Below are 26,657 nucleotides of genomic sequence, written 5' to 3' on the forward strand. Positions count from 1 at the left end.
AGTTTTATAAATTGCCATACATTAGAACCCATAAAATATGATCACACAAGAAGATTAAAATGAATCAAGTGATTTTATAACTTTGATGATTTTGAACAAACTTTATTGAGAGGGGTTAACATGAACCAAATAGTGAGTCTTTTGTTATAGGTACATGCATAGTCTTATGGAGTGATTCAGCATTTTAGATCACATTTACTATACACAGCTTATAAAAGAGTCCATCATAAGCAACTGGCCATTAAATCTGCCTGCTTCTGGCTTATAAGACTGACACTTGGTACTTGGAAAACTGTATAAATAAACTTTAAAAAAAAAGACTAACAAAAAGGCTAAAACACACTGGAACTCCCACTGTCATCTCTGGGTTCCAGAAATACAACTATTAAAAAACTCAGAAAACTTGATGCATTAATATGTCTCTACCCATTCTAGAATGACACTAAGACAACTAACTTCATGAACATTTAGACCACACTTTGTTGTTTTATATTCTTATACTCATGCTGTCATATATGTATAGAGTGGCAGTTCCTAACACATGCCCAAGGCATGTGCAATGAGATATAAATTTTTGTTTATTGATCATTGTAATCATAAGTTATATAATTAACAGTATTAAAAACCATATAGAGTTGAAAGTCTTTATCAGTTAAAATTCTTTAGAAAAGAAAAGGCAGTATTTATTGTTAGAAACAAAGAAACGTTTCAAGACAAAATGTCATCCGCTTGGTCCTGGTGGTAAGACATCTAGCAGCACCGTAAATAATTTAAAATGTACTTCTAATTGTTGATAGGCATGTGTTAAAGATGTGATGAATAACTATTTGAGTAAGAAATATATTTATAATACCTGACAAGAGTTCTCTACTTTGTGTATTTCTAGGCTATTTTCCACTTGGAGAAAATGGGAGTGAGGAAACTTGTACACACTTAATTTTATCCTGAGCTTGAAAGCAAACTAATTTCATATGTCCTTGGTGTACACTTCACCCAGGTCCCTTGCCCTGACAGCGTAGAATGTCCATGTAACTACTTGTTAAGATCACAGCTCATAGAACAAGGTATTCTGGGTGAGTATAAACAAGGCACAGTCCTTTAAAGACATATTATCTGGAAATCAGAGAATGATGTTAAAGAATGCATTTCCCCAAACCATCTTCTCCAGCAGAAACTATGATTTATTTGAAAAGTCATTCAGTACATCAACTAATTTAGAATGCTTAGGAGAGAGATGTGATATTGGAACGTCCACCAGGGGGCGCAATAATTTTTTGAGCAGTACGTCTTGCAATGTGATCATCTGCTTGAGACCCTAGAAGACAAGGAACAAAAATTGAAGTGAAAGTCCCACTGATTTACAATAGATTAATTATGAACTGCCTGTGTTCGTAGCATCATATATGATACATGGGCCATGCAGCTGCAGACCATCCTTAATGCAAAAATATTAAGCCTACTAAGGTAGAAAAAGATTCTCTGTACTCTTCCCCTTCCTAATGAAAAAGGGAAAAAGGACAGCTGATATAATAACTGTTTTACGTCTTCAGCTCGGAAAACATCTTGCAATCTTTTATGGAAGTGTATATATACTGCGCATTTGCACAGATTTAACGATCTCCAAGCCACTGTCTGAAGCACATTTGTTGAGCCATTTCCTTGGCTACAAGCCTAGCTTTGATTTTTCTTTGTAGTAATATGTTGGTGTGGTCTGTCTTTCTAGCCTTACAACCAACTTTATTAAAGCAAGCTAATGCACAAGAATATCTGAACTCTGGCTTCCAATCTCTGGTAGCAGAGAATATGACCTCTGCTCTTACTAATTCTTTTTTCTAATAATTATGATGTCTTCTCTCTTACCCCACCCTTCTTCATCTGCCTTTGTACTTTATCCATTTAGTATTACTTGACTTAATTTTCCAGGCTGTATTTGTTGTCTGGATTTATTCCTACATATACAACTGGCAATGGACACAATTCAGGTTGAAGTCCTAGCTCCACTGAAGTTCATGGGATCAACATGTTTTATTGTATTGTAACAGTTAGTTTTTCAACATCTGGAAAGATTTCATATGATTTTTTTGTATGTAAGAAGCTAAAGCAGTGAAAACCAAATTGTGCTAGTTAAGAAAAACTGACAGAATTAGCAAGGTGCTCATTATATAAAGTCAGTCATTAATGCAATTTATCTTTTACATTAGCATATAGTATATTAGTGCAATTTATCCCTGGATTTTTATTTACTGGCTGACATAATATATGCTTTGACTGCCATGCAGTAAACCCCAATATCTCTTTAGAGAACCATTTGTTTCAAAAGCACTCTCTCTGGGTGCAAGCTGCCTCCTTGGAATGCATCGTGACCCAGAACAGACAACCACTGCTTTCTCACTGCATCCATGCTTGTTGTACACATCTCTCCCTGCAAAAGTTCCTATACCTGCTCAGTGAACTTACCAGACAAGCTGAATCCTGACTGGTGCAGATTACGAACAGGAGGAGCTGGTATTTTGCCTGAGCAGGGAGCTATCCTTGAAGCAGGAGTGGGGGCCACAGCTTTAGCAGTGACTATGACATCATGAACTGGCCCATCATAAAGCCCTCTGGGGACACCATGAATTTCAGCAAGCTGTAATGTAATGAGGTAAACAGAAGATCAACCCCTGAACTGGTTTAAAACAAAACAATGAAAAACTTGAAGTTCCCTGACTGATTTTTGTTCTTTTCATTACACGTACCCTGATTAATTATAGCAAGACTGCACATAAGTACTGGGTTATCTTCAGTGAATTCCAGAAGACGGAGCATTGCTTGCAAACACTTACATTTGCTCTGTCTGGTAAATTATTTTACAAGAAGTTACGTGGATTTTGCAACCAGATCCATGCCCTCCCCCCTCAAAAAACAAGCTAGCAAATCTGCTGCCACATCTATCTATCTTGTCAGCATCCCATTGAAAGGTCCCTTTACTTTACTTCATGTTAAACTGTGACAGTATGGTGTATTGGCTTCCAAAATAATACACAGGAAGTAAACAGTGAATGTCTGCTGACAATAAGACATAGTCAATAAGACATGACAATCAGACATCCTCATTGTCAATTGTCAATAATTGTCAATATTCTTCTTAAATTTTTTATTAGACAAATTAGAAATTAGAAAAAATTTTCAATTGTCAATAAGACATGACAATAAGACATCCTCAGCCTGACAAAGGGTTTTTAAACCCGAAAGCTTGCTAAAAAAATGTTCCCAACTATTTAAGTTGGTGTAATAAAAGATATCAGATTCACCCAAATAACCTTGTCTGCTGACAATAAGCCTTTCACAAAATGGGGCTATTCCCATTTAACCTAAGGCCTATCTGCATTGCTTTGGCCTGAGCTGTATAAAATTGGTTTAAGGGTAAATGAGGATCAGGTGTATCTTTAGAGATCTGCTATTGATTGATATTTGCATGTCTGTTGGGAAGACCTCAATCCATGCTGAACTTCCTGCCCTACACACACAGCAAGACATGGCCTATTCCCAGAAGACTGTGCTATCTGACTGATTCTTCACATCAGTATTCCTCAGCTTTCAGCACCAAGATCAATATTTTCATCACCAGACGCTAAGACAGGAGAGTCTCCCTGAGAAAAAAACATTACTTAGCTGCACATTCCCAAGAGAAAGACAAGGACTAAACAGTGACTTAAGAGTCAGAAATCATTTCCTACTCCCTCTGACTACAAGTCAGAGCCAATAAGTGACACCTTTTTCCTGGTGCAACTTACTTCCTTCTTGGCAGACAAGGGTCTTTGGGTGAATCTGATATCTTTCATCCAACTGAACCAGTTGGTCTAATAAAAGATATCAGATTCACCCAAAGACCCTTGTCTGCCTGTGTCCTTAGACCAACACGGCTACAACCTACACCCCTGTTACTTCCTCCTTTACACTGGTTCTGCTGAGCTGGCCAGTACTTTCTGAGGACACAGCTAAGGCTTCCTATTGCCCTGCCTACCCACCCCAACCTATTTGTGTTAGAGAAAATGGGAGAGTTCACTCTTTCTGCCATGTTATTGCCCACAAAGCATGTACCTTAATAAGGAGGTATGGGGGCCCCTTACATCCTGCCTTGTCCAAAGCTGTGGAAGCCAGTTCAGAACTGTACCCCAAAGGAGAAGTACCCCTTAGTATTTTTATATTCAATAGGATTAAAGAGAATGACTAATTGTTGAAAAAAATGATTCGCAAAGGAGTCACTATGTTATTACAAAGAAGGCAAAATGATGTCAGTTGTCCACATTGGGTACACCCACATGAGAGTGGGAACCTACGTTTCCCCAGGGACAAACAGTGGCACAAGATGTGCTGCTGCTACTTGTCTCCAGGTAATGCCCATGCATGCACGCTCTGGCGTGTGGTACGTTGCCCCGGGTGAGGTAGGGGAGGCTAGGGCCTGCACCTTACCTGGGGCACTGGGGGCCTCCCAGGGATTGCAGTCATGGTGATCCTGCAGCAGGGAGCCTGGTCGGCAGCTGGGGTGTGGCTCTGGCTGGCCAGGCTCTGGTTTTGGGCAGTGCGCACTGCTGCCACATCCGCCGCCCCTCTTTTTTAGCTGCGGGTTTTTTTTGACACTGGGATTTCCACATGTCAAAAATCACCCCCACACTGCAAATTAGCATCACAGGGACTGCGTGCATGTGCAGCACGTGCTGTGTGTTGTGCTGCAGATGTGTCTGCGACACCGCAAACCATACATGCCTGCTTGTCTGGACACACCCATTATGTTTTACTGTGTTCTGGTTTGGGTGGATCAGAAGCTCTGATGTAACACGTCAACAGAACCTGACTTGGCATGATTATAACATCCTACTGCATCAGGTGCTCCTTTAAACCATCCCACTCTTTCATTGTTAAAAAAAGAGCAAAGCCAGTATAGAGAAATAGTTACATTACAAATATTCCATTCCATTAATACCAGCTGGTGGCCCTTTTTCATCGCAAACTACACAGTGAGCCAGTCGTTTTATAACTACAAAAAGACAGAATCAAAGACTTGGAAGGTAGAAGAGGTTTAGGTTTGATAGGAAAGAAACTGGTATACGTACAACTGCTAATGAACAACTGTTTCCATTTTGAAATAGCATTTCTGTTTTGCTGCTAACCTCTCATGCCACTTGATATTAACTTCTTCACGCTTACTAAAGGACTCTGTAAAGAAGATATCCAAAGCAATATTCTTCAACATCATTCCAGATCCTATTTCCCATCCAAGGTTCCTGCTAGACAAGAGACCCAGAATGGAATGCAGACAACCAGACTGACTGCCCGAAGTATCGAATGGGACTGCCCAAATGCATTAACTTCACAAGTAAGCAATCAGTGAGGGTCAGATCTGACACCCAATTATTATTTAGCTAGAAGTCTAGAAACCTCCAGCTCCATATATGTAGAAGTTTATATTTAGCAACGCTTCTTCCTTCAATGATGAAAAATGACACAATGTTTCTACTTTCAAAAATATGATAGATGCAGTTTGATTGGGAGCAAATCGCCAGAGGCATTTGGTCCTAGCAAATGGGATGAACCAGACTTAACACTGGTTTTTTTCTGTATTCTAGGAAGAGTAAATTTTTTTTCCTTACACTTTGCAGGTAGAACAACATATCTGAGCAGTCTCTCCCACTGTTAGTGTCATGGATCACTGATACCAGATTAGTTCTCAGTTAATCAGAAGTGGTGGTTTTAAAAGCTGTGACTAACTCTCACACTTTCTTACTTGCCCCCAGTTGCTGTGGCTTTATTGCAGAAATGGCTCCACCGACAAACAAGAAGTTATTGTAAGTCACGAACGATATTGTCATTATTGCTGATGTACGTTGATATATTTGCAGACGATGGAATGGTTAGTGGGTCTTATTTGCTATTCATTGAACAAAAAAAGCATCCACAAAACATATGGAAGAATAAAGAAATGTTCACCTGTTAAGGTCTGATGTACAGCTATTGGAAAACACTACTGCAAAACCAGTTTTACTGGTCCTAAACCTATGAACCATACTACCTGTTTTTGAGTACCAATAACTATATATAAATAGAAACAAATTGTAGCAGTAATGTACAGCAACTCTCAGAACCACATTCAATATAAAAATATAACAACAACATTTGTAATAAAGATCTGATGGGATTTGATGGTACTCCACAGCCAGAGGATGTTCTGTCTCAGCACTGGCCCCCAACCCTTCCCCTTCTCTTCCCTCCCCTCCTCCACACTCCCCTCTCCTTTCCTATCTTTTGTATTCAAATCACTTTCTCCATTTCATTTACTGCTCTGTGCATGTCCATTCACAGGATCTAATGAAGTGAATTCCAGCTCGTTAAAGCTTACACTATACATATCTTTAATTTAGTCTAAGATGCAAATCTATCTTGGCTTCTGCTGAACTTCAGACTAACAGAGCTAGCTAGCTACATCTCGTATCCTTGCCAGACTAGGCCATGTGGAGAACAACAAAAGAAGGGGGAATAGATGTGCTGTACTTAAGCTAACTGCCATAATATAAAAAGCTCCTGTGCTAACTAGAAAACAATTCTGCCGAACCACGGCAACAATGAAACTACACGTAATGAAAAACAACAATGAAATTCATACTGAGACATTTATTAGCCTAGATTTGCATGGGTGGATCTGGAGCAGTGAAATGCCCTTTGACACTAAACTCATCCATGGGAACTGCATAAATTTTGATCCTCTAATCAATCACATCAATTTTCCTCCAGAGACAGCCCCCATATTATTAATAGGAATAATTATGAGGTTCTCCAAAGAAAATTATGTATTCTAACAAAAATGAACAAAAACCCTTTTCTCAATTGTTCCAAGCTATTAGGTAACAGGAGAAAAATATTTTAAACATCTCTGAAATCAATCAGGGGTAATGGCTGTCATGTTTTTTCCTGATCTTTCAGTCAGAAGCTGCAATCAATTTCAGGGCATGTATGCGTGCGTGTTTGCGCCTATGCATATAATTGTTGAGTTTTTATAAGTATGGGGACATATCTGTGAAGTGAGCAGCAATGACAGGAAAAAAACCGACTTAGGAGAGGATCTAGGACCTGCTTATTCAGCCAGAATGTGAGGCGATGCATTCAGAGTAATAAGGCTGGGTCACTGACTCGCCTTTGGCTCCTAGGAATCCCTGTAATGAACAGCTTTAGTGCTGCTATATCTGACCCTTGCAAAATTCTCCTGTAGAAAGAAACCACTGAATGGCAGAGAGTTTCCAACCAGCTGCTGTTCTCCAGTTCCTTCCAATCCCCTGCCAAGGGCTACAGCTCAGGGACAGGAAGCATCCATCCACACCAGTAATCTAGGGCATACACAAGCAATTTAAAAAACAGGCTAAATTCTGAGAAGTGCTGAGAACATTCAGGTCAACTTCAAATCCTGCTGACACTGACCTTTTCTACCATTCATTTTAGACTAAACATCCCTGGATGAGCATGTGTTTGCTATAATTACAAAATATATAATGCTTGCCCAGAACATGGCCTAACGACTGATACGTAGAGAGGCAAAAGGCATTTGCTGGAAAGGGCTGAAAAGAACTGTGGGATTAGGTCTTAAATTTACTACAGTGTGAGCTATATTCTAGGTGTGGCTTCCTACACTAGCTATTTGAATTGAAAAGGTATCGAGACTCATTAAGCTCAGAATATCTGTAAGAAGAAGGATCTACACTTATATAAGGTGAATGCTATCATCACACCATGATAATGGTTCAAATATTTCAAAGGAAGTATACTGTTTAAATTCTATATTATGAAAATGTTTTACTTTTTAAATTTAACGTAGAAGGGACATGTAATTAAATCCATTATACATCTCATGTCTTTTTATACCGCTTATCCGCATGCTTGTAATTAGTAGCACAGTAGTTTACCCTTGAGTCTCCTTGAAGATGAGCCATTCATTCATTCAGAGAGATGCAGCACACCTTATCAACCAGTATTAAATATCTAATGCACCTGTTCATTAAAATATAATATGATTTTCTTTTACCTTAGATGCATGTGAATTAGTAATTAGTGTCATGCAAATGATACAGCTTTTGGACAGTGATATTATTGATTAATGTGCCTAGCAATGCACCAGGTCTGTTGTTTGGTAGTTCTACCTCTTTTCAAGGCCTCTAAGTAGATAATCTTGATTTTTTTGCTTGGTTTCTCCTTTTCTGCTGCACCAGGAAGTCAGGAGACTCTAACATGACAGTATTTGCAATTTAAGAATAAAAATAAAGTGGAACAGAGACACAGAACTGTTTTGATACAAAGAAAATGCTCCTTACCCTGTTTCTTGCCTTTATTCTTTTATAAACAAAATCAGGGAAAGTCTTTCTAGGAATGAAGCGACCGGACCCTTGAGTGACAAAGAGATTTGCATCTTCCAGCACTATTTTTCCTTGACTTACAACCACAGTAGGAGCGCCATGGCACTCTGTTCCTTCAAATATATTATACTCCACATTCTGGCAAAACCAAATCAGGACACTCAATTAGTTTAGGGTTTAATCCAACCCCCCCCCCCCCCAAGAGCCCAAATGCTCCCCAATTATATATACACATGGATTTTTGTATTGCATTTATTATGTACAATCAATCATTTCTTATTTAACTTTCAAGGCTGAGATTGAAATAATATAACCCTCTTTTAATTTGCTAATCTTAAAGAACATTGGAAGGGAGAAACTAGGTTTAGAAAACATTTAGCAACACCTCAAAGTGCACCCTATATTTCTCAAGCAAACCTGACCCGTTTTAGTGATGAATAAGTATCCCAAATATTGAGTAGGCCCCTGCTTAAATAAACTTCTGGGTTTATAGTAGCTATTGAAATGTTTTCTAGGAAACTGCAAACCCTTTAACCAAAATGCTAAAGAAAGAACAATTAAAGTTTGGGGAAAATCTGAATATTTTTTAAAACTTCCAAATTTAATTTTCATTAAAAATACCAAATTTTTCACATTTCAAAAATACTATTTTTGGCTAAAAAAAGGCACTTTTCTTATTTTTCAAACAGCAAAAACCAAAAGCTTTACTGAAAATCAAAGTGAAAATCTTTCAGCATTCTTACTAAATTTTAAATGAAATCAGAACATCTCAACCATAATACACATTTTATGCAAAAATATTCATTTTTGCTAGAAAAAACAATCTCTTGTCAGAAGTCTTACATCCATTTAACACAAGTCCATCCATCTAACAAAAGTGATAAAATGATCTAATGTCAACTAGCTCAACACTCTAAACTTAACAATGCTACCTCTGAGCTTAACAGTAACTTTTTTAATCTTGTTCTAATGATCTGGGTTTCTAAGTTTTTGGGCATAAATTCATTCTGGAATACCTAAGATCTATGACACCCTAGAGAAGGCATAATTTGAATGACTTTAAGAAAGGGATGATAAGCTTGACTGTAGCCAGTGCAAGAAGGAGGACTTGTATGCTACTGTAAAAGTACATACAAGTACTTCATTTGTAGAGGTAGAGGTGAGATGGGTTTCCCAAGCTGCTGATATTCACTTCTAAATTTTGGACTAAAGTTTCATTTGCTGAGATGAGAATTTACCTTAGTTAAGATTGGGTCAAAATACTCTAAGGAACTCAGGGTTTATTCCAGTATGAATGCCCTTTGCATACAGCATAGCTACAAGGTCTTATTATTTCGTCCTAATTTTTCCATTTGAAATATGACAGGGCTTGCATTTTTCCAACTCATAGTGAGTACATCACCCAGCCTAGTAATTTGCACTATAAAACCAAACTATAGCTTTATTACACCTCAATTAACATACTGGCACATTAAAACTCCATGTGCCCTGCAGGAAGGAAAGGATGAATTTATTTATGAGTTTAACCAGAACTCAAGGTTATTCAATATTTTACCCAAATGATTCCTTAAGTTTGGTAAATGATTTAATTTGATTAAGGTTTTGCAAACTTGTGCTGGCAGCAAAATCAACAAAAAAGAGAAATTAAAACAACAAGAGTTTTTACCAGATTGTGGGTTTTCGCTGAAATAATTTTTGTAGCTTTGGGATTCCATATAACTAGGTCAGCATCAGAGCCTACAGCAATTCGTCCCTTCCTGGGATAAAAATTAAAGATTTTAGCTGCATTCGTACTGGTCACAGCTACAAAATCATTCTCATCCATCTTCCCTGAAACCTGGAAATCAAAACAAAAGGAGAATTTGAGAGGGGCAAGTAGTGAATTAGCATTTTCTAGATAAAGTTACTGATACTCATCTTTATCCCTTAACAGCAAGAGAAGATCACAGCAGCTGCACACACATAAAACTTCCTACTGTACTAGGTATTAAAAATTGTTAGAACATCTTACAGCTGAAAATAAATTGTTGCTCCCAATTAACAGCCACTGTGAAAGTGGCATTGTGGGGAACAAGGTACCTACACACTGGCTGCTTCTGGGCTCGCAAAAAAACCCATGCCAGGCCACCCACTCCTGCATGGTTCATTTCCAGAACTGAGGCAGCGAAGAGACAGCCAAAAGCTAGTGACAGCCACAGCACTCACACCAACAGATACTGCATCTTACATCACTGAATAAGAAGCCTCCTTGGAGAAGACGAGACTGAAGACGTCTATCACTACTCTGATGTCTCTTTATCATTTATCTGGCAAAGCTCTCATCTCTAGGACTCACTTCCTTCGCCAATGCTGGATTCACATTCAGAATTTTTTTTTAACTTAATACTAAATTAAGTCCATCTTCAGGTAACTCCATACCTGAAGTAGCAAAAAGGAACATTTACAGAGCTGGATCTTTTTGTGTGCTACTGATCTTCAAATTCACACCGCTAGGAGGATACAAAAAAAAGGGACTCAAAAAGCACAATAGCACACCTCAAATGAAGGGTGAAGTATAAGACCCTACAGTGGGATGCAGGGTTTGAGGTTCATGTGAAAAATAGTATTTTTAGCAAGGTAAACATCATCAGTAATAAGGTAAACAATTAGCAAATCTTAAAAAAAATAACTGCCTCAACAAACCATACCCAAGATTTATTGTGGGCTTGATCCCACCAAAGAGTCGTACCTAATTTCAGAGGTACTGAAATGTTTCAGCAATAAATGAAGACATTCTGCAAGGCCTGCGTGGTATTATTGCAAGGTCTGAATGGAGACATCATTTCTCACTTTTAAAAGAATCTCCTGGATATATTTTTCTTTTCTGATTACAGCTCCAATTGAGATGGGATGCTCTTCAAATAAGTTGATCTTTCAGGACAGCTGCACTCAAATGTCACAGTTTCTCTCCTTGACAAGGTTATGTTAAGTAACAGTCCTGATAGTATCCCTGTAAAGTGTGACTAACAATGTAAGATAACATACTTTTCTCACTTCAGCTAAAGAGAACTGTTATTATCTAACCCCAGTGAGCTGACCAAGAACAAGCTGTACACACTTTCACAGATAAATCAGCCAATGTTTCAGGTATTTTGTTACCTACCACACACTTTTCCCAAATTATTGACATTCTTTCTTCAATGCCATTTGTTCCTTCTGGAATAAGGATAAAATTATCCTTTCCTACTGCTTTTTGTGCAGTGGTAAATGTGCAGTGAGCACTGCCTGCAACCTGTAGATCCCCACTGCATTAAAACAAACCAAAGTGCAATTAATGGATAAAATCACTGGCTCAAAACTGGCATAATAATTCAGATTATTTATCTATGCAATTGCTAACTCTTCAAGTATAATACACGCCTGTGTAAGAAGGCAATGTGCGATATAAACATTTCATAGGCCCCGGGCCCAGCCCAATGCATAGGGGTACATTTAATCCATAAGGTAAAATTTCAAAGGTATCTACGTGATACACACTTTTAAATCCAGCTGAAAGTCAATGGGAGTTAAAGAGAAAGTTTGTAAAGGTGTATAAGCACTTAACTCCCACTGATTCAATGGAAACTACATGCCTAAATACCTTTAAAAGTGTTACTCTCAACTCTTAGTTGCTTTTGAAAATTTCACTTTGAAAGCTTAAGTCAGCCTTACAGCCTTCAATCCTTCCTTTTGGCCTTGAGATCCCCTTAGGAAGGATACTGAAGGACCCCTTGCTGGAAAGGGGCTTGTACTCCCCCACAGTGTGACAGGGGCTGCTGCCCCTAATAAGGGCCCTGCCCCCTCCCGCTGCAGCAGTGGGGAGGGGACACGGCCAGTCAGGGCCCCTGCGCGGGGCTGGGATGGGGTTATTCTTCCTCCCTTCAGGCCTCTGACAGAGGGGACAGCTGGGGGCCTATTCCAGGCAGGGAGCAAGTGCCCTGGCCATGGTGGGCAGACCCGGCTGCCAGTGGGTTACAGGGGAAACTAACTCTCTTCCCTTCCCCCTTCTGCCTCAAGGACCATAGTGCCCCCCTGTTGCAGCAGTGATGGGGGAGGGCCAGGCAGACCTGGCTCAGGTCCCCACTGATGGCACAGGGAGGGGGGAATTTAACCCCTCTCTGGCCAGACCTCCACCCCTGCTTGTCTCTGCTTGGGCTGGGGAGCAGAGGGGTGAAGCCAGGCTGGCTGGGCGGAAGCAGAGATCCTGCCCAGCCCAAGAGCATGCTGGGATGCTGGGGGTGTCTGGTTTATCTTAAATCAGCAAAGGGTTTGGGATAGACAATGCATAAACCAGTTTGAGCCAAATCAGTTAAATCTGATAATATATTCAACCAGGTTCATCTCAAACTGGTTTCAGCCATTTTCAAACTGGTTTATGTGCACTGAATCTCTGTTCTGTTACAGGTTTAAATCAGTTTCTGATCATTTAAACTGGTTTATATGTAATGTCTGTCCCTGGCCCATAGTTAATCTTAGACTTGATTAAGCCCAGGATAAATCCAGTTTCCATGTACCAGAACCTGTTACAGCTCAACGACCAGAGCCATGACAGTGAGGTAGGAGAGGAAGGAATGGGATGGGTTTTTATGAAGCCCAAAAACACCTGTAATATTAGATGTAAATGCTGCATTTACATTGAATTATAATCAGATTGTATTTTCTGTTTATGGGGGGCTACAGTTCTGCTTGCCATGAGTGAGCCTGATTTTGGTTCTGTGCTCAATGATGGCTTAACTTTTCACGGGGTTGGGAGCAGGTAAGTGGAGAAGCAGGCAGTCTGTGCTCTCCCCTGTGACTGAACACAGTGACCGTCAACCCTGCTCTCCTTGCCCTGAAGTGGGCAGCGGGTGAGGCAGACTAGGGAACTGTGGGATATCAGGGGTCTAAGTGACCACCACAGTGCTATGGTGCACTTTACAAATGTTATAGATAGCATTACAAGTGCTACAAAATGTAGCACTACAGAGAAGCTACTGCTTCATCCTGGAACATTCCTGTACCACCTGTCCCCTCAACTTCTATAGCGCTACAAATGTAACATCTGATCATAGCTGAGATCTCAAAATCTGCTGCATGTGAAATTCTGGCTCCAGTGAAACCAGTGGCCAAGCTTTCATTAATATAAATAAGACCAGGATTTAACCCTGGATGGTAGGGAGAAGACATGATCATAAGATAACTAGCTATTTCTTATGTGTTTACTTTTTTCCTAAATTTGAAAACTGTAAAAGTGTCAGTGTTTGCTTTGCTCTGTGTGTGCAGTGCCTCACACAATCTAACAGTGCCATATCATGATATGATTGTGTGAAACACTGCACTGCGCATTGTTGCCTAAGATAGCATACTGGCAACTCTGTGACATCTGACCCTCAAGGCTTATAACATTGCACAGATTTGATATTTCATAGAACTGCCAATCAGGCAACAGATTCACAGATGTTTCATAGATTTTTCTAAAATCATCAGTAATAAAACCCTTCTTTTCAAATTGCCCATAAAACTTTTCTTCCAATTTTAATATCATATTAGTACAGGGAATACTGTAGCTAGAGAGATAGTTCTAGTCCATTCTCATCCCTCCTTGGTTATATCACATCTGGTGCTCTGGAATCCTTCACAATATAATGTGATAAACATATATTAAGAGACACGGCTTGGCCCAAACAGTTTACTGTCCAAACACACAAGATAGATAAAGCCCAGAAGGGGAAAGAGGGGACAGGCAAAGAGAATCGAATTACTTGTCCGGTGTCATACAGCAAATCAGTGGCCAAACTGCAGTTGAAACCAGGTCTGACTCTAAAGCCAGTATTCTACCCCGTAGGTCATGGTGCTGACATTAACCCAAAAATTTCAGTGTACTCAGTTCTATTGATTCTTTCAATTTTAGTGAGAATGTAAACACTGCACAATCCTTCAGTCCTTTCCAACTTACCAGGATAACAGTGAAGAGAGATACTCAGGTGTAGTAGGGTCAGGACTGATTGGAGGAGACATGACAAAGGCTGCAGCTTTGGCCCAGTTCTTACTCCAGTAGTGTGACCCATCAGTACCAAGGCTGGCTGTAATGGGCTCTCCATACACAACTGTGCCTAGAGAATAACAACACTAGAGAATAGTCTGATAACCTGAGTACGCTCCCAGTGGAAAGCTCTCTTTTCTCACAGTACAAAGTCTGAGATTAGCAATAAAGGATGGTTTGATCCAGTTTCTATTACTTTACTGAAATTCAGCCAACTTGTCTGCTTGTATGAGTAAACTGCCAGTCAGACAAGAGTCTAGGCCATTTCCTAAAACTCTTACAAAGTTTTTACTTTGTAAATAAAATCTTGCCTAGTACTGATTTTTTCCCTGAGAATGACTAAACAAGCATTCCAGAAGCTAGCTCCATTCTTGTAACATGCTAGGGAAAATTGGAAATCCTTTCAACTGGGACCAAAAAGTATACAAAAACTGAGGAAAAACATTCCAAGAGCAATTCCATTGAAATCAGAGGATCGAATCACTGAGGATAGATTTGGTCCTCTATGCTCATGACTGAATGTTTTTGATTGTCTTTTATGTGCCATGGTAAGCAGCTCCTTGCCATACTTAATAACTGCTCTGTCACCTTTGATTCATTTAAAAAGAGAAATGATTCAAGCTGGGAGTTTTAGAAGATTTAAAAGCTCTTGTGTCTTTAAGGCTACTCTGTGAACATGCAAAACAGCTCAGAGAGGCTATTGAGTAGCATACTGTGACTCTAAACAATCTATAATTTCTGCACTGGAGATCAGTTGTATATAATAGTCTCTCTCCTTTATCAATTACCCAAGTCTATGCACTGTGCGTTTTGTTCCCCAGCTAGTGTAGATGAACATAGTTCCACCAGTTGTAATAGAAACCCCCTGATTTACCCCTGCTCAGGATATGACCCAATGGAAGATGCTACATAAAATGCTAAAAGTGCAGCAGACTAACTCTACTGTGCATTAGTGCATCACAGCAAAAGCCATGCTAATGTACTAATGCACAGCAGAATGAGTTTACTGCACTGTTAGTATCACCACAGTTACTAAACTTAATGGATTGTAATTATGATGCATTAATGCATGTGTAGATGTGCCCAGTAACTGCCTTCTAAGCATTGTGTCTCCTGTACCTTGTTTCCCTGGAGGAATTGTTCTCTGACTTCCTATAATGTCACCAGATGGAATTCTCATCTTTTTCCAGGCTCATTTGTTCAAAGCATGATGGAGTGATTTTTTTAAAAAAAAATTCTTTTTTCAACTGTGCCAGAAGAGTTTTGTGTAGCAAAGTCTATAAAAAATATTCTCAGCTCTGTTGAGTTCACATTAGTGCAATTAAACTTCAGCACATTTTGAAAACAGAGCTAACATCAAGTGTTTGAGCTCTTCAGGTGTGCCAGACATTGACTAATAGTAAACCATTACCAATTGTCCATTACAGTGATACTCACGGCAACAAACAGTTTCAGTTACTGTGCAAATATGAAGCAGCGTTTTACCTTTTCTTTTTGCTTGAGCAATGACATCCGCTGCACCTTTGCTCATTACTTTTGTGACATACAAGGGGCAGTTGGCTTGCTTTGCTATTGTGATTGCACGGTACACTGCCTCTGCTTCAACCTTGGGAAACAAGAACATAACCAGACACTGCCTTAAAACATTTCTTTTAGTTGAATGGACATGAACAGAGAGTACTCTAAAGCTCTAAATAGGTCCATTTGAAGACCTAAAGACATTACCTCCTCTGGGTGGCTGAGAACATGCCCTTCTGGTCCTGTAATCCCAAATTCCAACAGTCTCTTTTGCTCCTAGGTAAATGAAGATGAATGAGAGAAGCAGTAAGTAACATGAACAGCTTGTCTAAACTCATCTGGGATCTGAAATACTATATTCAGAAACACTTGTAAGGTTGTGAAGATTCCTGACTACTATCCCTGAGTATGTTTATGTCCATGACAACTGAAGCATCTTATTAAAAGGTATAACATCTTCCTACAATTAATCTCATGCCACTACCTTAGCATAGAAGCACACTAATAGTTTGACAACATAATAGTGTTTTCATTTGTTTAGAAACAATTAAGTACAAATGATGACCAAGGATCGGTTTTTCCTGAACCATTAATTCATACATCTTAGGTGCACTGTATAGCAGGAAGCTGAATGCTGAGCAGCCCAATTACACAGGGCATTGTTATCCTTTTCAAAATCTTGAGGGACTTGTGAAGTCCCACACGTCTTAGCTGTGATAACAGTTTATACAGGTCATATCAAACAAGCATAGAGAAAATTTCTGTATATTCCCCCATTTACAGAGGGATGTTACAATTTTAAGGCTCAGTAAGTAGGCACTTACTGAGCCAAATGCTTACAATGTATGGAATCCAGTAAGAGGAAAAGTGAGTTCCTTGCTCGTAGCACTACCCAAAGCACCGTTTTGGAGAGAGAGTTAGGAGCAAGCAATGTACATTCCATTAGTAAACTAGGAACCTCTCCCTCCTAGTACCCACATGTAGCAATATAGAGGGGCAGGGGTGGCACAGGCACTAATGTGCATGGTTGACAGCCCAAAGATCGTACATTCAAAGTCATAGCAGAAGCACTCACAGCAAGGCCTGTCTGAGTCCAATGAAATCTCCAAATTCTGGTAAATATCTTGTCCCAAGGACATGAAAAAGGAAAGGAAGTGATATAAAGTTATTTGTGCCAAGTCAGAAAGATGAAAATATCCCTGCTGAAGCTCTGAATACTGAATAAACAATGCTGCCATGGACTGCATTTCATCCAGGTTTTTGTTGAGGGTTAAAAAACTTCTCTTATTAAGTTTCAAATAGTGTAATTCTTTATCAGGGAACATACCAAATCCACACATCCCCTGGGTGTGCTGGCTTCAATCCTTCTTCATCAGCACTGCCTGTGATTTGTATAGCCCTGGGTCCTAGCTATCTCTGGGTGGGCGCAGTCACTTTTTCCTGTTACCACCTCCTTAACTATCGGGGACTTCATATTATTTAGGGTATAGGCCAAAAGACTCTGGCATACATATAGGGCTTATCTACGTGTTCACTAATTCAGCACTAGTTCAGTACTTGCTTAATGAAGTACTAACTAAATTTGCAGTAACTACAGTTACTGTGCAGTAGTGTGGGTGCATGGGTTTTTTGTGATAGTTATTGTACAATAGCCTAATAAAACAGCACAGTAGCATATTAACATGGTTTTTGACCAGCACACTACTGCGCCGTGTTATTAGGCTACTGCACAGTAAGCATCTTGTGTAGACACACACAGAGCTGAATCCAAGTTCTCTTCATGTTTCTGAAGCACATGCCTAAATAAATAGGATAATGATTTCTATAGCACAGTCTCCTTTAGACTTCCCCCATATTTAGGTGTTCTCATGACATTAAAGGCTCGTGTTTAGCTAGTAGTTGATCACTGTGATGAACTGCATGGCCATGTTTACTAAATAGTCCTACAGACCAGATCCTGTAGCTCTTAAAAGATCTATTCTTATGTGATTTTCATTAGTGTACCCCCTGGGTGCATCTGCATGTGCATTATGTTTAATACTTCTAATATGAGGTACTACATAAATGCACAGTAGTAACAGCACACAGTCTTTGTGTGATGCTAAATGCTCAGTAGACTCCTTCTACTGTGCGCTAGCCCAGTTTTTGCTGTGACATGCTAATGCACAGTAGAATGAGTCTACTACGCATTGTCTCAGGTAGATGTACCCTCTGTGTTCCTTTTGCAGATTCCCTGAAGTTCATCCACAGAGCTCTAATGTCATCATGCTGGCAGCTTCAAGAAATACTTTTGAAGACAGAACTGCTTGGAATTACAGCCAGTTAAAAGAGAATGTTTGTCAGTTAAAATCCTAAAGGGGGAATCTGCTATTAAGCTCAGTCTTGTTTGTTATTACAAAGGCCTTTTGAAGTATTGGGAAACAGTATTTAGTCTGAAACTTTCCTTGCATTTAACATGGCCATTCAGTTACCTGAGATAATTTAGAATGAATGGCAAGTTTATTTTTATTCTGTGTTGTTTATTCCCAACATTTATTTTGCATTTTTTCCTGTTCAAAAAATAAAAAGCAGCTGGATGAAAATTAATAGACCCTTGCAATGAAGGTATCAGCAGGGCAAACAGAACTCTGGTGTGCACCAGCTGATGTGTTCCCAACACATCCAGAGTGTGCTTCTCCCTCTGTGCTCAGCATTGGTGAGGCCGCAACTGGAGCACTGTGCCCAGTTTTGGGCACTGCACTTCAAGAAGGATGCAGATAAGCTTGAGAGGGTGCAGAGAAGGGCCACTCACATGGTTAGGGGCCTTGAAGGATAGGCCCTATGAGGAGAGACTCTGGGAATTAGGCTTGTTCAATCTGAAGAAGATGACGCTGCGAGGTGACTTGATAGCCACCTACAAGTATGTCAGCGGGGAACACCAAGATCTGGGGGAGCAACTCTTCAAGAAGGTACCCCTTGGGAGGATGAGGGCCAATTGTCACAGACTAACAGAGGGGAGATTTACATTGGATGTAAGGAAGAACTTCTTCTCCATAACTGGAGCCTGGAACACACTCCCAGCAGAGGTGGTGGAGTCGCCAGCCTTGGAGATGTTCAAGAGGAGGCTGGATAAGTACCTCGTTGAGCTGCTCTGAGCTCACTAACCTCCTGCCTATGGCAGGGGACCAGACCTGATGATCTTCCAGGTCCCTTCCAGTCCACTGATTCTATGATTCTTTGAGTGCAAAACACTCCTTTCTTGCTATTTGCCCTTATATATGGACCCAGGTGAAATGCACATTATTGTAAAAGCCCAAAATCTCCTTAACTTTCAGGATGGGATCCTCAGAGCTCTAAACAAAACAGAAATAAACATCTCCGAAGACAAACCTTAGTGAAGCATGAAGCCCTAAAATGTCTATAGCAGATGCATATATTTGTACATCTGTGAGGATAATAATAGAGTACATGCAAACAGGATGCATCTGCTTTTAAATACAAAGTCCAGGTGCTCTTCCAAAGATTCTTCTTCCAGTGCACAGTGTCATACCAGGATTTGCTATCAGACCATTTCTTTCTAAACTCAGGTTATCAGATTATCCTGGAGGTCAGATCCAGCCCAGAAGGATGAGGCAGAAAAGCTGGTGTGTGGAGCGTACCATCTCTGTATTCCCCACAGGCCCCAGTAAGGCAGTGTGCAAACCTAACATTGCAAGAAGTACTTGAAAAAGATATAAACTTCTATACTAGCAGCTGAACTGCAGACCCAATGGAGCTTGCTCTTATAGTGGTTTTGTAATGTGCATAGCTCATAAACCATCAAAATCAATGACAGTTTCTCCCAGTGATTTCAGTATAATGACTTAAGTAATACCATGACGGGCCACATGCACTGGGCGGGCACATGCTGCTCCTGTCACAAAAAACAGCCATGTGGCCCTAGCAACATATACCTTCTGGCCTGATTTCTGCCATTTTCTATTGAACTAACTGAATGACCGTAATACTGGAAATGTATCTGGTTCTGCTCTGCTTTTCACTGCTCTTCAGGCAACTGTATCTTTTATAGGTAATATTTTGCTTTAAATAATTACATTACAAATACTCTTTAATATAAAGGAATATATATACTATACCTCATCAATGATGTCTCCATTTTCAGCATGAACTTGGGCAATGGCACCCAACTCTCGAATAATGCTAAATATTTCATACATCTGTCAAGAAAAAAAAAAGAATATCCCAGGGTCAGAGTGGTCAAATCTTATATTCTAAATATAGCTGATTATTTGTATTGCATGTCAATGGTTCTGCGTTACCTGGGCATCAGTGCACTGGAGTTTGTCTTTGTAAGCCATGAAAACTAGAAAGGAGTTCACACCTTTAAAAAAAATTACACATGTATTTATTATTACAGCTCAGAGCAAAGATCTAGAGATGGGCTGAAGAGACAGTGTTCATTTCTAGGGAAGGTTTTTAGGTTAGTGTGTAAGATTGAAATGGACTCTGGCCTTGGCTTCAGGTTTGGGGAGAAGAACCTGCAAATCTAGTGTGTGTTCTTGTGAAGCTCAGGCTTTAAATGTGGATTATGAAACATAAGTTGTAGGTAAACCACTATCAGGAGAGATCAAATTCATAGATCTAAAATTCATCTTGTCCCCAGAAGGGGTTTAAATTGTGCAAGCTGATGTTAGCTAATACCCAATAGTTATACTTTAATTATTTTATTAACTGCAATATACTGCAAAGGGAGATCCTCTGCTATCAAAGAACTGTTATTTAGTTAGAGAATACATATATAGCATCTATGTGTACTATAGTCCAGAAGACTCCTTCTTCATTTCTACACAATGTGTGATGCAATTCTTTTAGTGGTGTGTCATGACATACTTCGCTATTGGGTTTTTTTTGTAAGTGGATAAAAGTCAATGATTTTTAAATCGTGGTCACTCTAGGGAATACTTTACATTTTACTGATGTATGTGACAAAGTATGAAAAAATGGCCACTTTGAGTGCTGGACAGCTCTTCATTAACTCAGCCACTCAAAAATGTAATGGGAGAGTCACTAAAAATTCCATGTTAAGTGACAATTTCTGTCTCTGGGTGTAAAACTGTAATTTCCACTTAAGTCAGTTCTGTGCAGGCATATCTGAAAGTAAGATGCAATCTAAATAAGTGCAATCAGTGAAACGTATCTAATCTTGTGGCATATATAGTTTCCAAAGTACACTGGAGGGCATCTTTGGGTTCTTACACAGAGGGACTTCAGGTACAAGTTAACTAGTTTGCTAGATCTACTTGCCCAGTCTTGTAATTCCTTACTTTGGCAAAGCTAGTGGAAAGTTAGTGGGAAGCTTCTCTGTGTAAGAAGCTTAGAACTGGGCTCAAGCCACCAAAGTACTACATTACAGGGATGCATGTTTTCCAAAGTACTGCATTATAGGGATGCAAATTGCCCTAGAAGAATCTGTTCCTTTTTCTTGTTTTAGCTTTCATACTTGCTTGTTTTTAGAACACTATTATTTTTGTCCTTACCTCTGTCTTTTACTAGGGCTTCCAGCTCTTCTTTGATGCTCTCATGCCAGCGAGTGATGTCAATATGCAGTGAATAATCACAGCAAGCTTTGCTATCAGCACATTCTTTCCATTGATCATATGCAGCAAGTAGGTTCATTCCAGAGTCAGGGAATACATGATCAACTGAAGAAATATTACAGATAATCAGCAACCTTTACACTTTCTGAAGTTTGGTGCAAGATTATCCCTTACAACTATAACGTTCTAATGTTAACCCAGTATCTACTTATTTAACTTGGTTTTCTATGGCAGGAAAGAGAAATTTGAATTCAAATTAATTTTAGAACTAGAATTACAAATATAAGATATCTAATATCCCAAAATATAGTCAAATACCATTAAAACTGAGGATGAGACAACAGAAGATGATCATTCAAAATTATGGCTGATATTCAAACCTAAAATCATAGGGCATCTATACACATGCCCAGTGCCTGCATGCATCAGAGCGGACTCAATTAGACACAGAGTAGCAGCCTCAGCATCTCATTTATTCACCATCCCATGCTTCAAAATGGTAGCAGGGGTGCTTTAACTAAGCTCTCGGGTGCTGCTCTAATTAAAGTGCCCCTCCCTCCTCTTGGAGCACATGTAGAGTCCCATACTGCCAAGATATTATACCAACTTGAGACAGGTATGTGATATCATATGTACAATGGACCAGTTCTGGTCTTGGAAGTTTGTGCACAGCTGCTTTGACCTAATCAGTGGGCAATTGAGCACCGTCCATGCCACTGGTAGTGTATTTTCCTGTTCAACTCTGCCTATATTTCTCCGTATTGACCTGGAAAACCTACATTGTTGAGATTATGCCTTCACTTAGCAAAGCAATGTCAGGAATTGATTGGTAAATATGTATGGTCTATTTGCAATGAGATTTTGGTGGAGACTGAGAAAAAGAAAACCAAAATTGTTTTCAATTTTAACCTAAACAACATTTTAATTCAAGACCTTGGAGTTGAAAAGCTCATCAAAATATTTGACTAACCAAGTCACATTTTTTCCACCCCATATAAAACAAGCTGTAAAAATACACATTTTTTTACTGTAAAAGGCCTAGGAATAGAGGTACTTGCTATTCCTCATTACTGTAAAGGTGTTTCATAATTAAGTGGAAGTTTCATATTTTAAAAAGCAGGTAGTATTAAATAGGGCACAATACATACTTCATTAATTAAGCACACTTTTAACTAACATGGTCAAACTACATTCTTTTCTGTCCTATGTTAATAACCTCTAACATAGCAAAAGACGAAATCTATTGCTTTAAGACATCAATAAGAATTCATTTCAGTGATGTTACATACTTATCATGGTTGTTCCCCCTGCTAGGGCTGCTTTTGTGCCTTGATAGAAGTCATCAGCAGAGGTCATTCCCATTACAGGCATTTGTAGTCTTGTGTGGACATCTATTCCACCTGGCATAACTATCTGGCCATAGGCATCAACAGTTCTTACACCACCAGGAACTATTAGATTTTCACCAATTTGCCTGAAAACAGAATGAAGATACTCTATTAGTTGCAAGTAACTTTTAAACAAAAATATTAGTTTTTTTTGTTAAAACATGTATGCAAGGCAAAGGAAGTGGTTTCTCCATTCTACTCAGTATTGACGAGGCCTTATCTGGAGTACTGTGCCCAACTTTGGGCACACCACACTTTTTACAAAAGTTACAGAGAAATAGAAAAGAGTTCAGAGGAGAGCAGCAAAATAATGAGAACTCTAGAAAACAGGACATACAAGAAGTGGTTGGAAGAACTGGATTTAGGCTACAGCTGAGAAGACAAGCAGGGGATTTAACAGCAGTCTTCAAATACCAAAATGCTTGTTATAAAGATGATGGCAATCTGTTGTTCTTTGTGTTCACAGGGGACAGGACATGAAGCAAGGGGTTAAAATTGCAACTGGGGAGATTCATATTGCTTTAAGAAAAAAAGTTTCTGATTAGGAGAGTGGTTAAGCACCCTGTGGAATCTGTTATTGAAGGACTCTTAAATGCAGAGTAGGCAAACATTTGTTTGGGATTGTATAGATCAAGGTGCTCAACCTTTTTGGTCCATAGGCTGGATGACATGGGGATTAAGCACCCCTGGTTTAGATTGACGATCCAATGATAAGCTGGGGGTTGGACTAGATGATCTCTCAAGATCCCTTCCAGCTTTGTTTTCCTCTGATTCTACAGTTCTGTGACTCCATGTGTGCATTTGTGAATTTCCATCAGCTTCCCCAGACTGCTGCCCTTGTATATTAGAGATCTTTTCGCTTGGAAAATGGAGAAAAGTTAAAACTATTTAAAACTCTGAGTATCTGACATTTCTCCCTGCCTCCACTCATACTTCTCATAAGGTCACATAGCTCATAAACCATCCTTTTTTCAAAGGAAGACTGCCCATTCAAACTCTGTAGCTATGCTTCTTGACCACTGTGACAGACAAGGTTCTTTGGGTAGATGTGATATCTTTTTATTAGATCAACTAAGTAATTGGAAAACTTCTTCTTTGCAAGCTTTCTGGCACAAACACCCTTCGTCAGTCATAAGGAGAGTCTGAAGAAAGGTGTTTGTGCCAGAAAGCTTGCAAAGATTTTTTCCAATTATTTAATTGGTCTAATAAAAGATATCACATCTAGCCAAGGAACCTTGTCTACCTATGTTTTTAGACCACCATGGCTACACCAACAACCCTTGACTACTGTGATATAGGTTATAGCTGTGTTAGTCTAGAAGCAAAGGCATCCAAAACTCTTGAGGAAGAGGCAATATTTTTATTAAACCAATTAGTTGCAATTCTTTTTTTTAATTTGCAAGCTTTTGGGCAAGCAAGCAAACGCTCTTCTTGAGGCAAAAGAGAAGTCAAAGATTGTAACATTTCTCCCAAGTAGAAATGAAACTGCATATTAAACAGGAGAGCAGAAGGATGTTATGGGACCACTGTGAGGCACTCTCTTACCTCCATTGAGGAAACATTGCCTTGAAAACTTTCTCAACCCAGTTTCATTCGATTTTTGTCTCTTGGATGGTACTGAAGAACACCATGAGGCCCACACCAGTATAACACCTCCAATGTGACCTATATCCCTTGTCAGTCAGTGTTATAATCCTAGACCACTCACTAAGGGACAGACATTAGACATAAACCGGTTTAAGTGATCAGAAACTGGTTTAAACCTGTAACAGAATATATATAAGTTCAGTGCATATAAACCAGTTTGAAAATGGCTGAAACTGGTTTGAGATAAACCTGGTTGAATGTAGTATCAGACTTAACTGATTTGGGTCAAACCGGTTTATGCAATGTCTGTCCCAGGCCCCTTCCTGGTTTAAATGAAATCAGACACCAGCATCCCAGCATGCTCTCTGGGCTGGGTGGGGCTCCCTGCTCCACAGCAGGGCTGGCTCCTCCCCTCTGCTCCCTGGCTGTAGCTTCTGCACAGACTGCAGGCATCCCTCCTCCCCTTCCCTTTTGCTCTGCCTACAGTCACCTCTCAGCATTAGCTAGCAGACCACATGCTGGCTGGCTATGGTCTGTGCTGTGGCAAACAGGACAAAGGGAGAATCAACAGGGAGCTGGTAATGTGCCTCTGTTGTTTTCTTAATGAGGTGATAAACACTGAGTTAGAGGTGATGATCAACACTGTGTTATCAATTCCCTATTGGGGTGGTCAGAAGAGGGGGGAATCCCTCCCTAATCAAAGTGTCCTGCCGGGGCCTAGTCACAACCCCCTCAGCTCAGCAATGTGAAAGGGAAGGGAGGGCTGCTCTAATGCCCCCTGGCTTCTAGCTTCAGCCACTGCAGGCATATGCCTGCATTTCTGGGATGTCTGTTCAGTTACAAAGTGATTTAGCTTAGCCAGGTTAGACTAACTTGCAAAGATTGAATCAATTCAGGCTCAGACTTTTTGAATGTCTGTCCCTAGCCTAACAGTTTACCAGTTATGGCAAATTATGTGGGGATGTTTTGTTTTGAACACATATCCACCAGGAATTAAGATCATTTTACATCTGACCTTCTGGTATTCATGAAGTCCGTAAAAGCTATACATTCAACCTAACAACCTCCTATACAGGTCAGCATTACTACAATAACTTGTATTACTCTCTGCTGTAGGGTTTCTTTCCACTTGCAAATAAACACTAATGCATATTTCTTTGGACTTTTTCTTCCTATATCGTATAACTACTGATTCCCCCTCCCCCCCTGCCAAGTATGTTTGAATATCTTTATGGGAAATTCAAATATTTCAGGAAAACGTACTTCTTACGAAATTACACCAACAACATGTTCGTTATGTAAATTACAATACCAAATATATTTTGAGCCACTTACTTTATCAAACCGTCTTCCACATAAATTTCTGCATAAAATGACTGATCATCGTTGACGATCTTTCCTCCTTTGATTAGAAGTCGGTCACTCTAATGGAAAAAATGTGTTTTCTAAGATTACTTTATTTAGAAGTTATTTTACTCATTATGAACCTTCATGCTGAATAATTATCTATAATTGCCTACTGAAAATAGAGTCTGGGACATAATATTTTGCACTTCAATCAGTCAAATTGAGTTTAAAAACACATCCAAACATTCCACTTCAAAGTTGATTGTATTCCACATAAACATGCAGATACACATTTAAAACTAAAATAAAATCTAATCCAGATACAAATAAAATATTATTTATCATATTTAAAATCAAACATGGCACAAGCCTGGAGAACTAACTGGATATGACACAGATAATCTTTCATTAATTGCACACCCATACTCCCTCTCAGTGCTTGCCTGAACATTTTTGGGAGGTCCTGCAAAGTAACTCTTGGTCTGCCCTCTGACTCCTGCCTATATGATCCCATCAGTAAATGAATGACCATCCTGATAATTTGGGAGACATGATCCTTTGGGGACACTTCCATTTAACTGACTAATTTACATTACAAAGGAACTCTAGATCATTATCAGCCTCCTACAGTAGATGAGGGAACCAAACATTATTTGTGCTATGGTCTATATTTAGTTGCCATTATTTCAAAAACTTTTCCAAGGGACAACTGTTTGGCTATGCCATGAATCTGAGGCTGCTAGGCCTCTTTCAAACACTACTCCTGGAGGACTGTGCTTCCTGGTGAATTTTAGCACTTAGATAAGTGACTTACAACCAT

General features: G+C 39.5%; 1 protein-coding gene across 1 annotated transcript; it reads right to left on the bottom strand.

Moving 5' to 3' along the window:
- Positions 1-621: 621 nt before the first annotated feature.
- Positions 622-26,657, bottom strand: DPYSL4 (dihydropyrimidinase like 4). The gene is made up of 14 exons (XM_014521763.2): positions 26,652-26,657; positions 25,826-25,914; positions 22,805-22,989; positions 21,456-21,620; positions 20,238-20,299; positions 20,055-20,135; positions 16,147-16,215; positions 15,907-16,027; positions 14,335-14,491; positions 11,524-11,665; positions 10,048-10,218; positions 8,340-8,519; positions 2,458-2,629; positions 622-1,315 (listed from the first exon to the last, which is right to left on the bottom strand). The coding sequence occupies exons 1-14, from the start codon at positions 26,655-26,657 to the stop codon at positions 1,224-1,226; spliced, it is 1,692 nt and encodes a 563-aa protein (XP_014377249.1). The 3' UTR covers positions 622-1,223.

The sequence above is a fragment of the Alligator sinensis genome, unplaced genomic scaffold (genome assembly GCF_000455745.1).
Source record: "Alligator sinensis unplaced genomic scaffold, ASM45574v1 scaffold195_2, whole genome shotgun sequence".
Lineage (NCBI taxonomy): Eukaryota > Metazoa > Chordata > Crocodylia > Alligatoridae > Alligator > Alligator sinensis.

Excerpts from the sequence above, each read along its gene's own strand:
- DPYSL4 (XM_014521763.2), bottom strand. Across the intron at positions 16,216-20,054 it reads ATGGAGACATCATTGATGAG|GAGCAAAAGAGACTGTTGGA; the intron begins GTATAGTATATA and ends TCATTTACCTAG. Across the intron at positions 8,520-10,047 it reads CAGCGAAAACCCACAATCTG|AATGTGGAGTATAATATATT; the intron begins GTAAAAACTCTT and ends TGGTTTTGCCAG.